At 38.1% G+C, this 18089-nt stretch overlaps 1 protein-coding gene across 15 annotated transcripts in view; it reads right to left on the bottom strand.

Annotated features, from left to right (window-relative positions):
- Positions 1-18089, bottom strand: part of AAK1 (AP2 associated kinase 1) — a 167086-nt gene that overhangs the window by 76767 nt on the left and 72230 nt on the right. For all 15 annotated transcript variants that reach the window (XM_037048188.1, XM_037048190.1, XM_037048175.1 and 12 more), the window contains exon 3: positions 12475-12593. In XM_037048188.1, coding sequence (XP_036904083.1) covers positions 12475-12593 — 119 coding nt within the window. The remainder of the gene's footprint in view (positions 1-12474; positions 12594-18089) is intronic.

Genomic DNA, 18089 nt, shown 5'->3' with positions numbered 1-18089 from the left:
AGCTCATGTTTATTTCCATATAGTAAGTTTACAAAGAGGAATATTAAGCCCCTTTGACACTCCATTCAAATATTCAACGTTTTTTGATTTTATGAGTCAACATTATAGCTGCCCACTTCTAGAATCACATGATGGTTATATAGCCCTTTTAACCAAATTTCAGCTTCATCTTAATTTAAAAGATGAAGGAAAGTAGTTCAAGGGCCTGAAATTAGATTCATATTCCCAAAGTTGCTTAGTAAAAAAGTCTTCTGCCTCACTATTCCTTCCCCCTTTTCTCTCTGTAACTCTAAATTTCCTTTATAACTCTCTTTAAGGAGTTATTCACAGGCAAATAAAAGCTATCAAGTCTATGTAGTAGTAAAAGGAAACTCTGACATCTAAGCAGGTCCTGGAATTCTACTGAAGGCCAAGGTATCTGGGGCCCTTGTAGGTTTCTGCTGGGTAAGAAGTACCAGATAGCGCATTTTGCCGTGTATAATGTGCACCCGTGTTTTGGGGCACATTTTACACAGGATTGTTGTGCCCATGTTATGTAATCATCATACCCATGTAGAAAGCACATCCTTTTTTTCCCCTCAAAGATTTGGGCAAAGAGTGCATTATACACAGCAAAATACAGTATCCTCCTGCCTACACTCAAATGTACTCTCCCTTTCCCAAGTCTTACTCATGAATTAATCCTGTACTTAGTGAACAGGTCTTTAAAATCATTGAGAGTCTAATTTAAGCAGTGCAATCTAACTTTCACATGCACATGAATCAGCTAGTGATTCTGTTTAAAAACAGATTCTAATCCAGTGGCTCCAGGATAGGGCCCGGGATGCTCCTGGTCAGAGACACTGTGACAGTGGCACAGGAAGCCACGTGGAGTCAAGACTTTCACCACTGCCGAGCCATGACAAGGTGAATTCCCAAACTCATGGTGTCAGTGAAGACCACGTGAAGAGCAACAGCCAGGTCCTTCTACTCTCCCTCCAGGGAGCATCAGTGGAAGCCTCCCGGGGAACCACACTAACATAAAGTGTTATTAGGGTAAATAGGGTATAAGGCATACGGAACTCTCTGTATTATCATATCAACTTTTCTGTAAATTAAAACTTCTAAAGGGTAAAAATCTATTAAAAACACAAAGGACAAAGCCTCGGGGGACTATACAACTATAACAAGAGATCTAACATTCATGTAATCAGAATTTCCTAAAGGAAAACAGAAAGGGGGAGGGACTGAAAAAATACCTGAAGATATAGTAACAGAAAACTTCCCCAATTTAAGCAGAGAAACATAAATGTACAAACTCAAGCACCTGAGATGATCCCAAACATAATAAACTCAAAGAATCTACACCAAGATACATCACAACTAACTTCTGAATACAAAGACAAGTAAAAATACAGAAAGCAGTCAAAGGAAAATGATATATTACCTACATGAGACCAAATAATTTGAATAACAGTCACTATCTCATTAGAACCAGATGCTAGAAGAAGTGGCACATTTTAAGTACTGAAAGAAAAGAACTGTTGTTCTACAATCCTATGCTCAGCAAAAATATCCTCTAGGAATGAAGGGGAAATCAAGACATTCTCAGATGAAAGAAAATCAAGGGGAAATCAAGACATTCTCAGATGAAATTAAATTTATAACCAACAGACCTACCCTAAAAGAATGGCTGAAGGAAGCTCTCTAAACAAAAGGAAATAATAGTAGATGGAAATCTTGACATACCAGGAAGGATGAACACAGTAAGAAAAAATATGAATTAACTACAACACTGATGTGGCCCTAAGTATGTGTAGAAGAAATATTTAAGATAAATACATTATAAAAGGGGAGATAGGGGGAGAGACTGGTGGGTAAGATTTCTATACTTCACTTGAATTGGTAAAATAACAAACGACACCAGTAAATTATAAACACACTATATATTATATTAATTAGAATAACTACCTAAAAGCTATACAAAGAAGTAGCCTGAAAGAAGGAGCATCTGAAAAGATGCTCAACATTACTAAGCAACAGTGAAATGAAAACAGAATCACCAGGAGGTATCATCCTATTCTTGCGGGGATGGTCACTATTAGGAAAAAAACAATAAAACAGAAAATAAGTGCTGGAGAGGGTGCAGAGATATTGGAACTTTTGTGCATTGCTGGTAGGAATGTAAAATGGCACAGTATGAAAAACAATATAGAGGTTCCTCAAAAATTACCATATTATCCAGCAATTCCACTACTTGTATATATCAAAAAAAATTCAAAACAGGATCTCAAAGAGATATTTACACACCCATGTTCATTGCAATGTTATTCACAATAGCCAATGTTCAATGATGGGTAATGGCTAAAGAAAATGTGGTATACACATACAATGGAATATTACTCCACCTTAAAAAAACCATCATATTCAACATAGATGAACCCTAAGGATATTACACAAAGTGAACAGAAGGACGAATACTGTAGGATTCCACTTATATGAGGTATACAGAGCAGGAAACTCGAAGAAGCAGAGAGTACAAGGGTGGCTGCCAGAGGCTGAAGGGAGGGGAAAATGAGCAGTTGCTATTCAGCATATATAAGGTTACAGTTACTCTGATGGGTAAGTTCTAAGATCTGGTATAAACACTGTACCTATAGTTAAAAATTCTGTGTACTTAAACATTGGTTAAGACGGTAAATTTTAGGTTATGAATTTTTTACTACAATCAAATTATTCTTACAAGGTAGAGTAAAATTAAAATAAAAAAATTTTAAATTAGAAACATAAAAAGAAATCTTAAAAACTGAAATATCAACTGCTTCGTTGAAAATCTATGAAATGTCCTAGTAAGTTGAAAACTATTCCCACACAAAAGCCTGCACACAGATGTTTATAGTTGTTTTATTCATAACTGCTAAAACTTGGAAGCAACCAAGAAATCCTTCACTAGATGAATGGATATATAAACTGTAATACATCTATACAAAAAATATTATTCAGCTCTAAAAAGAAATGAGCTATCAAGTCATAAAAAGACATGGGAAACATTAAATGTATATTATTAAGTGAAAGAAGCCAATCTGAAAAGGCTACAAACCGAATCATACTTAATAATTTCAACTACATGAAGTTCTGAAAAAAGCAAAACGGTGACAGCAGTGCAAAAAAGAAAATTAGTGGCTGCCAGGGGTTGGTGGGAGGGAAGGATGAGCAGGCAGAGCACAGGGGACGTTTAGGGCAGTAAAACAATTCCTTACAATAATAAATGGTGCATATATGTCATTATACATTTGTTAAAACCCGTAGAATGTACAGTACCAAAGTGAAACCTAATGTAAATCAGGGACTCCAGGTGATAATGACATGTCAGACAGCTTCACTATTGTAACAAATGTATCGCTCTGGTGCTAATGTTAATAGTAAAACAGGCTAGGCATGTGGGAGGTATGAGGTATATGGAGACTCTGAGTACTTTCCATTCAATTTGCTATGAACCTAAAACTGCTCTAAAACAATAAAGTCTATTTTTTAAAAATCCTACAAAAAGATACATTCAAAACCACTACAGATAAATTAAAATAGAATTCTTAAAAAAGTTCAAATAACCATAAAAAGACAGGAAAAGGGAAACAGAGAACAAAAAGAAAAAACTAAAATAGGAGATTTAAGGGCTACTTATTAGGACTAACAAATAACTACATTAAGGTTCTAGCCAAGATGGAGGCATAGGTAGAAACCCTTCGCTTCCTCAAACAACCAAAAGGAGAATGACAACCAATCTGAAATCCATAAACAACCAAAAGTGCCAGAAAATCAAACTGCATAGGACTCCAACAACAAAGGAATTAAAGAAAAAATCAACCAGAACAACCAGATGCTTAAGGCAGCAGAGCCCATGGCTGGCTCAGAAAAACCGCAGCAATGCAACAGCCTTGAGGGCAGGGCTGGCTGCCCAGCTCAGCAGGCTGCCCAGGAGGGGCTGACTTAAGGGGATTCAGAGGTGGCTGCGGGCTATGGGGGGGGAGGGGAGTTCCCCCAGTAGAGGGAGCTCCCAGTCTCACAGGAGAGTCCAAGAGTCCGTTGAAAAGTGCACTAGAGAGAGGTAAGATCACTGTACCCTCTCTTGCCGTCCCCTCCAACAGGCAGTGCCACAAAGCAGCAAAGAGGGTTGTCCCACTCTGATGAATACCTAAGGCCCCACCCCCTTAAAACCTATCAGCTGTGCCACGACAAAGAACTGTGGCCCAAATGAAAGAACAGAGTAAAGCCTCAGAAAGAGAGCTCAGCAAGGAGGAGACTGTCAAACTATCTGATGGAGAATTTAAAGTCCTGGTAATCAAAATGCTCACAGATCTGATTGCGCTTGGTTGAAAAATGAAAAAACAAATGAAGGATACCCAAAGTAAAATAAAGCGGAATATTCAGGGAACCAACAGTGACAGGAAGGAAACCAGGACTCAAAGCAACAATTTGGGGAAAAAAAGGAAAAAATAAACATCCATCCAGAACAAAATGAAAAAACAAGAATTCGAAAAAGTGAAGAGACCCTTACAAACCTCTGGGGCAATCTGAAACATTTCAATATCCAAATTATAGGGGTGCCAGGAGGAGAAGAGGAAGAGCAAGAAATTGAAACTTATTTGAATAAATAATGAAGGAAAACTTCCCCAATCTGGAAAAGGAAATAGTCTTCCAGGAAGGTCCAGGAAGCCCGGAGAGTCCCAAGGAAGTTGGACCCAAAGAGGAACACACCAAGGCACATCATCATTAAGTTACCCAAAATTAAAGTTAAAGAGAGAATCTTGAAAGCTGCAAGAGAAAAGGAAAGAGTTGCCTACAAAGGAGTGCCCATTAGACTGTCAGCTGATTTCTCAAAAGAAGCCTTGCAGGCAAGAAGGGGCTGGAAAGAAGTATTTGAAGTCATGAAAGGCAAGGACCTACATCCAAGATTACTCTATCCAACAAAGCTTTCATTTAAAATGGAGGGCCACATAAAGTGCTTCCCAGATAAGGAAAAGTTAAGGGAGTTCATCATCACCAAGCCATTATTATATGAAACATTAGAGGCATTTATCTAAGAAACAGAAGATAAAAATTATGAACAGTAAAATGACAAAAAACCCACAACTATCAACAAATAAACCCAAAAGAAAAGAAAAACAACGAAAACAAAAACTAAGCAAACAACCAGAACAGGAACTGAAACAAAAAAAGGACATCATATGGAGGGATTTCAGTGGGGAGGAAGAAGTGAGGAATAGGGGGCAAAGGGTACATAGAAGAAGCAGCATGGTTAGTAGGCATAAGAGATAGAGACAGATTAAAAAATGGTATGGGAAACAGAGGACTCAAAGAGCATATACGTACAGCCCATGGACGTGGATTAAGGGGTTGGGAATGCTGGAGGGTTGGTGGGGCAGGGCGGAGGGGGAATAGAGGGGAGAAAATTGGGAAAACTATAATAGTGTAATAAAAATATTTTTAAAAAATAATTACATTAAATGTAAATGGTCTAAAAACACTAATTATGAGACAGGCATTGGCAGAATGGACTTAAAAGTACAATTCACCTATTTGCTGACTAAAACATAAAACAATATAGATAGGTTGAAAGTATTATAAAAGGATTAAAAAATATACACTATGCAAACTTGAATCCCAATAAAACAGGAGTAGCTTTATTAATAAAGATAAAGTAGACTTCAGAATAAAGAAAATTACTGCAGACAGAGAAGACACTGTGTAATGATAAAAGAGTCACTCCATTAAGAACACATAACAATTCTAAAAGTATATACACCAAACAAAAATAAATAAAATCTTACAATAAAAGTGTATGCACTAAACAACGGAGCTGCAAAACATGTGCAGCAGAAATTCATGGAACTGAAAGAGACAAACTGCAATTATATTTGGAGATTTCAACAAATCCTCTCAACAAGTGACAGAACAACTAGGCAAAAACCAGCAAGGATATAGAAGAATGAATACAAGACCATGAACTAACAGGATATAATCAACATTTATCAAATACTTTACCTAATAACAGAATACACATTCTTTTCAAGTGCCCAAAAAACATATATCAAGAGAGTCCGTATCCTGGGTCATAAAACAAACTTCAATCAATTTGGTGTTCTCCAACCACCATGGTATCAAACTAGACATCAATAACTAAAAAATTAGGAAAAAATTGTCAAATAACAATTTGACAGAATCCAAATAATATACTTCCAGGTAATCCATGGGTCAAGAGGAAGTCTCAAGGGAAACAGAAATAAATAAATTAGAGCAGAATGGAAAATAAAATATACATATCAAAATAAAGCAGTATTTAAAGGGAAATGTATAGCACCAAACATGTATAATAAAAAATAGGAGCAGTCTCAAATCAATAATCAAAACTTCCATCTCAAGTACCTAGGAAAAGAAGAGCAAAATAAACCCAAAGGAAACAGAAAGAAATAAATATAAGAACAACCATCAATGGAACTGAAAATAGAGAAAGAGAGAAAATCAATGAAATAAACAGATGGTTGTTGAAAACACTGATAAAATTGGCAAATTTCTGATAAAGAAAAAAGAGAGAAGATACAAATTAACAATATCAGGAATAAAACAGGGGCTAAATGACAAACTATGCACAGATCAAGGGATAACAAGAGAATTATTATTATATAGTTATTAACAACTAACACAACACACATAAATTTGACAATTTAAAGAAATGGACCAATTCTTCAAAAATACAACTCACCTAATATGAAACAGATAATCTGAATAGCCTTATAATTATTAAGGAAACTAAACTGAATAACTGCCAAAAAAGAAATCCTGCAGCCTAGATGGTTTCACTGGAGAATTTCACCAAATGCTTAAAGAATGAATACCTATTGAACGAATTCTCTTCCAGATAAGAAATAAGGAACCAACACTTCCCAATCCATGTTATGAAGCCAGAATTGCCCTGATAACAAAACCAGAAAAAGCTAAAATATGCACACACACACACACACACATAAATATGAGAGAGAGAGAGAGAGAGAACATTATCCTTCCTGATTTATAAATGCAAAAATCCTTACCATATAGAATTCAACAATATATAAAAATAATTATAGAACATGGAACATGACCAAGTGGGAATTATTGCTGGGATGCAAGGCTGGTTCAATATTTGAAATCTAATCAATACAATCTAACATGATTAAGGCTAAAAAAGAGAAAAAAATCACATGATCATATCAATCAATGCAGAAAAATGAGGAAGTCAAAAAGATAAGTTTACAAAACAAACAAGAAAGAGAGGCAAAGGGAATGCCTAGAAAATTCCTATATATTAGAGTGCAACTAATCCATATTCAATCGAGTCAGAAGACACATTTCTTGAAGAAGAAAAGATGAATAGAATAATAAACGTGTTTAAGAGTATTAAAATAATGACATAAACTTGGGGAGGGTTTTGGATTAAATTGCTGAAAACTTTGCAGAAAACTAAGATTAAAAAACCCCAAAACACCAGATAATTATTAATTCCAGGGAAAAGAGAGTTACATAGGAAAGGAATAGTAATTACATTCAGCAAAATAAAACTAATATTACTATAACTAATATATTGACAAAACTTTGTAATTTTGGAAGAAAAGATGAGAATAATGCAAGTATTTGGGGGAAAGGACATGCAAAAGATGAAAGCTAAATTTTTACTTTCCATATTATGTAATGCCTAAAATAGAAAAAAAAAGAAAACACTTCACGACCTAGCAATATCAGCATGTTAGTTAGAAATGTGTCAAATGACTCAAGTCAAAGTGGTTGCCTGAGAACCTTGCAATGGCATGGGAAAAGTCCTCGGGGAATTGTTTGAGATGTCTTTTGTAACGAGTTTAGTTCACCCATCTGAGTATTTAAGTTGTTAAAAAATATAAAGATACATAACTGGACCAGGACTTGAACCCACATAATTTTTTTAATCCTCACCAGAGGGGGCGGGGAGAAAGAGAGAGAGACAGACAGACAGACAGACAGACATCGCTGTGAGAGCGAAACCTTCATCGGTTGTCTGCCTCCCTTCCTTGTCCTGACCAGGGATCAAACCATAAACCTACGTTTACGTCATTATTTTAATACTCTTAAATACATTTATTTTGTGCTGACCAGGGATTCAACCCACAACCTTTTGGTGTAGGGAATGACACTCCAACCAACTGGGCCACCCAGTCAGGGCAAAACCACATAATTTAATTACTAATCAGGTCCATTAATTTGTGAGTTCCTACAGAGCCTGTGTTTTCTTTTCTTTTCTTTTCTTTTTTTTTTGGTTCATAGGCCCATGCTCAATCCACTGAGCTACACCGGCCAGGGTGGAGCCTGTGTTTTCTTATTACCTCTACTCCAATACCTGCCTAGCACAAAGTAAGCCCTCAAACATGTTTATGAACAAATGGGAGAAAGTTCAAGGATGGAATTACTTTCCTAACAACAGAAAATGAATGAGAAGAGTATTCCAGGCAGAGGANAAACCTTCATCGGTTGTCTGCCTCCCTTCCTTGTCCTGACCAGGGATCAAACCATAAACCTACGTTTATGTCATTATTTTAATACTCTTAAATACATTTATTTTGCGCTGACCAGGGATTCAACCCACAACCTTTTGGTGTAGGGAATGACACTCCAACCAACTGGGCCACCCAGTCAGGGCAAAACCACATAATTTAATTACTAACCAGGTCCATTAATTTGTGAGTTCCTACAGAGCCTGTGTTTTCTTTTCTTTTCTTCTTTTTTTTTTTTTGGTTCATAGGCCCTGCTCAATCCACTGAGCTACACCGGCCAGGGTGGAGCCTGTGTTTTCTTATTACCTCTACTCCAATACCTGCCTAGCACAAAGTAAGCCCTCAAACATGTTTATGAACAAATGGGAGAAAGTTCAAGGATGGAATTACTTTCCTAACAACAGAAAATGAATGAGAAGAGTATTCCAGGCAGAGGAAATAACAGAAGCAAAGATAGGAAATGGAGTGTGAGGGCTGAGCAAGAAAGGGCCCAAGTGAGAGAAGAAGGAGTAGTAAGAAGCCTCCAGAAAACCCACTGGGTGGCTAGAGGGAAATACAGTGAGCATAGTCCCTGGGAACCATGTGGCAGGGGGGCTAGAGAGCATTGGTGCCTTGTGGACAGATCCACGTGACCCTGAGTATACATGTATCAGCCTTAGGATTGTTTTGCAATGATGACAGCAACACGTATTTCTACCATCGGTTCCTTCCCAAATAGTTTCACCTTTCTGTAATCCAAAGTCGTACCAGGCTCTTTAAAATTCTGAGTTCTTTCGGTAGTTCTACCACAGTACAACTAGTCACTCTAAACAGCCACAGAAGGGGCAAACCCACAAAGGATAGGCAGGGGCAAGCAAAGCCTGGTGGAATACCTGCAATGCCACACTCATCCATATTCTGGACCTCTTCACAAAAGCATTAAAATCCAGAGCACAAATTAGTCATCATCTCTTGATGAACATATACATCTGCTATTACCATTACTTATACATTCATTTCATCCAAAGTTTATTAAGTATCTACTCTACCTCGAGCATTGCACTAGAATATAAAGTTTCTAATTTTAAATAACTTACTTTCTGCTAGCAGAATTATTTATAAGGTAACAAGATAAACAATATAACTGGCACTAACAAAAGTACTGTGGAGACTTCCGGCCAAGATGGAGGTATAGGTTGAAACACTGTGCCTCCTTGCACAACCAAGTTTAAAGGCAACAAAGTTTTTCAACAAAAATGCAACCAAAACACAGAAAATTGAACTGTATGGAAGTCCAACAACAAGGAACCATTCAGCCAGACTGGTAAGAGGGGCGGAGCCATCAGCTGGTGGAGCAGGGTTGCGCAGGAAAACTTGGCGGAATGACTCAAGCGCTCAGGCGGCGGTTGACGGATCCCAGGCATAGGGTTGCAACGGGCAGACCCAGTGAAGGCGCAAGGCAGCTGGCTGACCACAGCCAGCGTGCAGATTTCCACATTTGCATGCAGATAAACAAGGCAAAGGAGCAAGCAGTGAGACAGACTGCGCAGGCCCCAGCAGTGGAAAGTAGTAGAGGGGGCCACCATTGCTCCTCTTTGTCCCTGCCCCCACATACAGTGTCACAACCCAGCAACTAAGCTGCCCCGCCCTGGTGAACACCTAGGGCTCTGCTCCTCATACATAACAGGTACGAACAGTCCAAAACACGGCTCAAGAACTCAAAGCCCCAGAGCCGATAACTCTAAGTGAAAAAGAAATAGCCAACCTATCAGATGCACAGTTCAAAATACTGGTGATCAGGATGCTCACAGAACTGGTTGATTTTAGTCACAAATTAGAGTAACAAATGAAGGCTAAAGTAATTGAGATGAAGGGAAATGCACAGGAAACCAATAGTGATGGAAAGGAAACTGGGACTCAAATCAAGGGAGTGGACCAGAAGGAAGAAAAAAATGACCAAAAAGAAAAGTACAAAGAAACAAGAATTTTAAAAAATGAGGAAAGGTTTAGGAACCTCCAGGACATCTTTAAATATTCCAACATCCGAATTAGAGGGGTATCAGAATGGGAAGAGGAAGAGCAACAAGTGGAAAACTTATTTGAACAAATAATAAAGGAGAACTTCCCCAATCTGGCAAAGGCAATAGACCTCCAGGAAGTCCAGGATGCTCAAAGAGTCCCAAAGAAGTTGGACCCAAGAAGAAACACACCAAGCACATCATAATTACATTAGCCAAGATGAAAATGAAGGAGAGAATTCTAGAAGCAGCAAGAGATAAGGGGACAGTCACCTACAAAGGAGTTCCCATCAGACTGTCAGCGGATTTCTCAAAAGAGACCTTCCAGGCAAGAAGGGGAGGGAAAGAAGTATTCCAAGTCATGAAATCCAAAGACCTATATCCAAGACTGCTCTATCCAGGATAAACTGCTCTATCCAAAGCTTTCATTTAGAATGGAAGGACAGATAAAGTGCTTCTCAGATAAGGTCAAATTCAAGGAGTTCACCATCACCAAGCCCTTAGTATATGAAATGTTAAAGGGACTTATCTAAGAAAAAGAAGATAAACATATGAACAGTGAAAGGACAGCAAACTCACAGTTATTAACAACCACACCTAAAACAAAAGCAAACCAAGAGGCCAGCTAGATCAGGAGCAGAACCATAGAAATAGAGATGACGTGGAGGGTTAGCAACAGGGGAGTAGGAGGAGGAGAAGGGGGAGAAGGTACAGAGAATAAGTAGCATAGATGGTAGGTAGAAAATAGATAGGGGGGAGGGCAAGAATAGTGGGGGAAATATAGAATCTAAAGAACTTGTGACACATGGACATGAACTAAAGGGGGAATGGTGGGGGAGGGGGTGTGCAGGGTGGAGGGGAATGAAGAGGGGAAATGGGACAACTGTAATGGCATAATCAATAAAATACATTTTTTAAAAAAGTACTGTGGAAACACAATGGGTTAACAGACTATTTAAATTTTTTTATATATAATGTTAAACAGAGGTGAAAGTGAGAGGCAACTCCAACAAACATACACACACCCACACTTTCCCTCAACCATAATAAATTTACTGCCAATCTTGTTTCTCTTCTAAATTGCCTCATTAACTTTAAGACATCATATTATCTTACCCATAACTATTTCATCATAATACCTCTAACAGATAGGAACTTGTTCTTTAGACATTATAAATATATATCTTGAAAGTTGGGTAAGTTTTTAAGATATAAGATATAACTAAATAAATAAAATGCACATATCTTAAGGTGCTCAACTGAGTTCTGACAATTGTGTAGGCCTGTATTAACCACTATCCAAAACAAGATGCAAAACATTTCTATGGCCCAGAAAGTTCCCACATGCCCTTTTCTAATCAGTGTCCTACAGCCAGATAACCACTTTCTGATTTCTATTACCAAAGATCACTTTTGCATGATCTTAGACTTTTATAAATGACATCATAGAGTAAGAGGTTTACATAGCTCAAGGAAGGAAAAAGCATTCCTTTTGGAAAGAACTATATTTACTGTGTAAAATTATGTGAAAAGATATGTTCACAGAAGGCTGAAAAACTTGAGAGGGTTGAAAACTGGGATTGGTAACTGCCAGAAGACAAGACTTGATGGAAAGCTAGGGTTTTCAGATTAAACTCCACAATTAATTCTGGGAACCATGTTGTGAAATAAACTTTCCCAATGCCCAAAATGATTTCTCTGACCTAAAAATACATCTGTTCTCTCAATAAGCTCCTTTCTTTTCAATCTTCCAACTGAGGGTGACCAAGGCAAGAGCAGCGTCCTACACCCGACTGCTGTTCACTTGCATCCTGGGCAGAGGTGTCTCTGCCACCTCAGGAAGGGAATGAGCCCCTTTTGTCTTTCTCTTGAGAGGGCACAGTCTCCACTCCCCACCCCCATTTTAAATAAGCAGCCTCAAGTCTGAGGGGCAGCCTTACCATTATCTGTATTTCTCTCTTGCACACCTGGAGATCATGCTCATTGTTGACAAACATGCGTTTCAAGGCACATTTCATTCCATTGCTTGTCCTCACCAGAAACACGATAGCAAATCCACCTGTGAGAGAAACAAACATACAAGCCCTTCTGAGTCATGTTCGAAAAGTCAGGCAGATGACTATGTTGGCTGTTGTCACTGTTGATGACGTCATGCCACTGTCAGCTAGCTCTGGGGCTGGCCTGGCTGAGAACACATTCTTAGATTCTCAGGACTCATAGGTATTACTTATGCAATCAGGTGGCAGAAATCAGAGAAACTCTTCCTGAACACCAATCTCAGGAAAAAAGGAACAACAGTCATTATCTTCCAAAGAACCTACAAATAAGCAGATGAACAAACAGATGAAAGGAAAAAACTACATTCTCACTACTGTCATAGGGGGTTTGAGATCTTACTTAATTCTAACTACAGTCCTGTGAGGCTCGGTGTTATTTTTCCCTTTAAGGCAACAATTACTAGCTGAAGCATTCTTTAATACTTTAAATTTGTTAGTGTTCTACAAATTCTTAGAATGCCTACCTTGACCTCACTCCCCAAACACTGTATTAGGTGTCCAGTGAGACTGTTAATGGGGGTTATAATTAGATAAGGTGCTGTAAAGCTGTCAAAGTTGGAGGCTTTGAGAAAAGCAGCACTTGTACTGGACACCTAGTCCATTGCTTGCTTGTGTAGCTTCATAATTTAGCTTGCATTATCCTGTGCATTGAGCCTGTGTAGCGCCAAAAAAAAAAAAAGGCGCCGGTTTACGTTTGCACAGAGGTGATTACTAGTTGGATGAAGGTGAATGCAGAGAGAAGTCATTGGTATGGGAACTTGAGCTGAGGTTATGGCATTGGATTGGGGCTAGCAGCCACACGCAAAATTAATATAAAGCAGTAAGCAATGGTTAGAGGTCTCAGGCCTTAGATACGACTGGGGTCCTCACAGCCAGTCCAGTTTCTGAGGCCCAGCAGCACTTCAGCACCTGTCTGCTGATGTTCACAGTATTTCCTGCTACATCTTTACAATACTGATTTCTTTTAAAGTCAGCCTGAGTAAGTTTCTGTTCTTTAAAACCAAAGAGAGCTTTAATCACAAAGCACTGTTGCATGTTTTCATAAAACACATATATAATTCTGTGTTAAAATTTTGTAATAGGTTCATCAAATGGTCCAATGTGTACTTTGATAATGACTTACTGGAGACCACATGTTTGTATGTTTCCTGTCTTCAGCATTCAGGTTAGAATTGATCATGTAATCTTTATTTTAAATTTTACTTCTAAATATTGTTTTTCAATTACACTTGATGTATAATACTATATTAGTTTCAGGTATAAACCCCATGACTAGACATTTATATAACCAATGAAATGATCACGTGAATAAATCTTTAATTTCGACTGTCATCTCTTTAATCTATCTCAATAACATTTTCCATTTTCTTGTACTACTTTAACGCAGTGGTCCCCAGCCTTTTTGGCACCTGGGAGCTGTTTGCTCACTCACTGGCTGCTCACCTTTGGCTGTGCGGCCCAATGCCTAATAGGCCATGGACCTCAGCTGGGGATTGGGAAGCCCTGCTTTAAAGTACACTTATACTGCTCAACTGTCAATTGTAATTCTAGAATTTTGAGTATTTACTAAAAAAAAATTTTAAACCAAAAAAAAATTTTTTTTAAACCCTCACATGCACTTACAAAGAGAAGTCTTACCACATACACACCAAACAACAACAGCAACACCCCTCAATTCTAGGATGCACATGGTTTTACATTCTAATTTTTATGATATCTGACATATTCTTGTAATAAATATGTACATTTAAAAATTTTTAAAGATTTTATTTATTTATCTTTAGAGGTGAAGGGAAGGAGAGAAGGAGACAAATATCAATGTATGGCTGCCTCTCGTGCATCCCCTGCTGGGAACTGGCCTGCAACCCACGCATGTGCCCTGACTGGGAATCGAACGGCGATCCTTTTATTCGCAGGCTCGCGCTCAATCCACTGAGCTACACCAGCCAGGGCTAATGTATACATTTAATGAAAAGCTATTTGTCTTTCTTTTTCTCCAAGAAGTTGTTAAATTCATGATGTTTTATAATCAAGTAGAACTGAGAAAAATGATAGCATAAATTGTAAAATTTCAATGTACATTCATACCTGTTTTGTGACTAACGTGGTTTTCATAACATAGATGTTTTAAATTTTGAAAAAAATTGCAGAACTACAGACTTTGTATTTCTAGAGAATATTAAGTCTAAGCACTTTGCTTTATGGGCAGAAGAACCTAATGAGGCTTAGGAGTCCCATGGCTAACTATGGGCAGAACCCAGAAGAGTGTCACTCTCTATCCAAAGACATGTTCTTCCCACTTCATTTATCTTAAAGAAAACTGTGAAGTACCCCTGACAGTGCTGGAGAGTGAAAGTTGGGAGTGGTTATTTCCTACAGTTCTGCGATGCATGATGGCACCGCTAAAGGACAAAGCTGTCCTTTCAGATGATGATGCAGCAATGTGAGATAACTGCCACCAGATGGGAGCAGTGTACTTCTCTTTACCAGGTAGCAAGATGACCTTTCCCACGGAAGAAAAGAGTCAGACGCCTACCCCTCGATCTAGGCATGCACAACTGGCTGAGAAGAGCCAGTCCAGATCCTCAAAGCCCATGACCATCATAAAACTAAAGGCAGGGCAATGCACAGCTACACCTAATATAGACAGAACCATGTTATTAAGTATCTATGCCCATACAGGAGCTATTTGCAGGTGAGCAGCATTTAAATCAGAGTTCCTTGATCATTAGATTAAAATTGAAGCCTGAAGCCTGGTAGGACTGTCAATATTAAAATGTTGGCCATTATTACTATGTAGTTGACCAAACAGGGAGGTAACTTACTAGAAGGTACAGCGGAGATACCACCTCTCAAGGTACTTCTTCAGTACAGGTCCACCACATGGACCAGGGTAATAAGGTTCTCAGCCACAGCTAACCAGGGTTCAAGCCATTACAAAGGCAGCTATAAGACTGCCAGGAGGGATGCTCATTTCAGATTGGGCTGCATCCCAAGAGCTTGACTAAATGAAAAAATTAAAGCTGAGGTGGGGATGGTCTGAACAGAGGTAAGAAAAGCTACCATTCAGTAGAGCCTGTACTGGTCTCTGTCCGCTGGCATTTTTTGAAACAGGAAAATAATCTCCATGATTTTACTTAAGTGAATTTCTTTGATAATCCATGAATTTACTGAATCACAATGGAAAAAAAGAACCTGACTCATTATGCGAAGCAAGTAAAATAGATAACTGTGGCACATACACACTTTTGTCTATCAGATATGTAGGAATTTTTTTAACTTCCACAGAGAAATATGTTTTCTCTCACTTTCCCTAAAACATATAGCCCTCTTGGTCTAACCTTCTCCTAATTTTTGATGATGTGAGTGTGTACTTTCTACTCACTGTGACAGAGATTTTGCCTGTTTGGCCCCCTTCTGTATAGTCATGTTCTAGATTAGTGCCTAACATATCGAGGGCACTCAAAAATGAATTAAATTTCCTTTTACTGTTACAACAGAGAATAAACAAGGCCATAGAGAGTGGTGAAGACTGTAGAAAACTAAAGTGTATGGCCCACAGAAACAGCTACTATACAATTCCAAGGACTTGTTATCATGTAGGAATATGGATCCAGTTTTATCAGATCTAATCACTTCTAAACATAAACCAGACACCCGAAACTTTATGTGGAATCTTCAGATTTAAACACTGGCAACAAGTCACAGTTTAAATTAATGCTGGACAGGATGACACTGTAGGGGCTAAAGAAAACACACCTGGGAGACTTTTGAGAGTCTCTGAGCCTGTGTTTTCTACCTTTAATCTGGTTAACCCCATAATTTTACTGATGGCCAGAAAGGGAAAGTGACATAGCCAATATCACACAAAGTTAACAGATGACTTGTAAATAAAATCCAGAATATATACAGGGTCTAGCAGAAGTAACACCTATTTGAGGTAATAACTATAATAATTTATAGTTTTAATTTGAACATTCTACCTAAAATGTCATATGGTGTGCCCAAGTGTGATATTGTTATGTTGCAGAATTACATGCTTATAATTTTGTAATACAAGATTTTGTAATTTAAAAAGGGGTGTTATTAGTGCTGGACCTTATATATTAGTTATACAGTGGTTATCACAGTTATCATATATTGGTCATCATAGTTCTTGCCACTCTTCCCCAGAGAGGAGTTTATGGAATATTCCCCCCAACCCTCAACCAGCATCTGTATATGACTTTATACTTCCTCAAAGGCATTTCAACATAAACTATTTCATTTATACTTCCACAATAAATAAATGGGGTAGGTGAGCTACCTATTGTCCCCATTTTCCCAATAGGAAGCAGTTGTAGAGAGATTAAGCTCCTTTCATAAGAACATACAGAGCTTAGTCAGCGGTATAGCTCAGACTAGATCCCTCATCTTTTAAAATCAACTTCACATATAATACAATGCACCCTTTTAGGTGTGCAGTTTGATGCATTTCCACAACTGTATACACTCTTGCAACCATCACCATAATCAATCCATCACTGCAATCAGTTCCTTAGTCCTCTTTGTAGGCGTCTACTCCTCCTTCTCACACCATCTCATATAACTTCTGGCCTGCTTTCTGTTCTATAAATTCATTTTGCTTGCTCTAGAATAAATGGAACCATACAGTATGTACTCCTGTGTCCAGCTTCTTTCATTCAGCATAACATTTCTAAAATTCATTGTTACATGTGTCAGTATTTTAGTTTTTTAAACTGCAGATTAGTATTCCATTACATAGATTTTCCACAATTAATCTATCCATTCATCTGACGGACATCTAAATTATTTCTAGCTTTTGGTTATACTATAAATAAAATGTCCATATCAAAGTCCTTTTTGTGGACATAGGTATTTATTTCTTTTAGGTAAATACTTAGGAATGGAATGGCTGGATCATATGGTAAGTATGTGTTCAGCTTTATAAGAAATTGCTTACCAGTTCACCACTTCATACACCCAGTTGCCCCATGTAGGACTTTGGGTTGTTCCTCATCCTCACCAACACTTGGTATTGTCAGTCTTTTTATTTTAGCCATTCTAATGAGTGTGTAGTGATATTTCTTTGTAGCTTTAATTTGCATTTCCTTATAGAGCCTTCATTATTTGAACTCCTTGGATTAGCTGTTCCCACCACTTTTGTGATAAAAGTTTTTAATAAGCATAGGATAATTAGGATCATGGAGTCACCACTGAAATTACTGAGATAACTTGGACTTCTGCCTCTAATGCAAAGATGACAGAAGTGCCTCTTTCTCTCCTGAGAGATGGCAAGTGAGAACTTGTAATACACAGAAAGGGGATTATGTCATCTCTAAAGTCTCTTTCAACTCTGACATCAACAAAAGATCACGGTCATCAACATCATTATCATGACTGAAACTTTGAAAACAAAACCTCCTCAGTATCCTGAGCATATTCAGCATCAGCAATGGGGCTTTCTCCCTCTCTCCCTCCTCATCTTCCTTCCTCCC

This window comes from Sturnira hondurensis, unplaced genomic scaffold (assembly GCF_014824575.4).
Source record: "Sturnira hondurensis isolate 20B ecotype Veracruz unplaced genomic scaffold, ASM1482457v3 Scaffold0006413, whole genome shotgun sequence".
NCBI lineage: Eukaryota > Metazoa > Chordata > Mammalia > Chiroptera > Phyllostomidae > Sturnira > Sturnira hondurensis.
The sequence above is the reverse complement of the archived record's forward strand: the minus strand, read 5'-3'. Positions and strand labels throughout refer to the sequence as shown.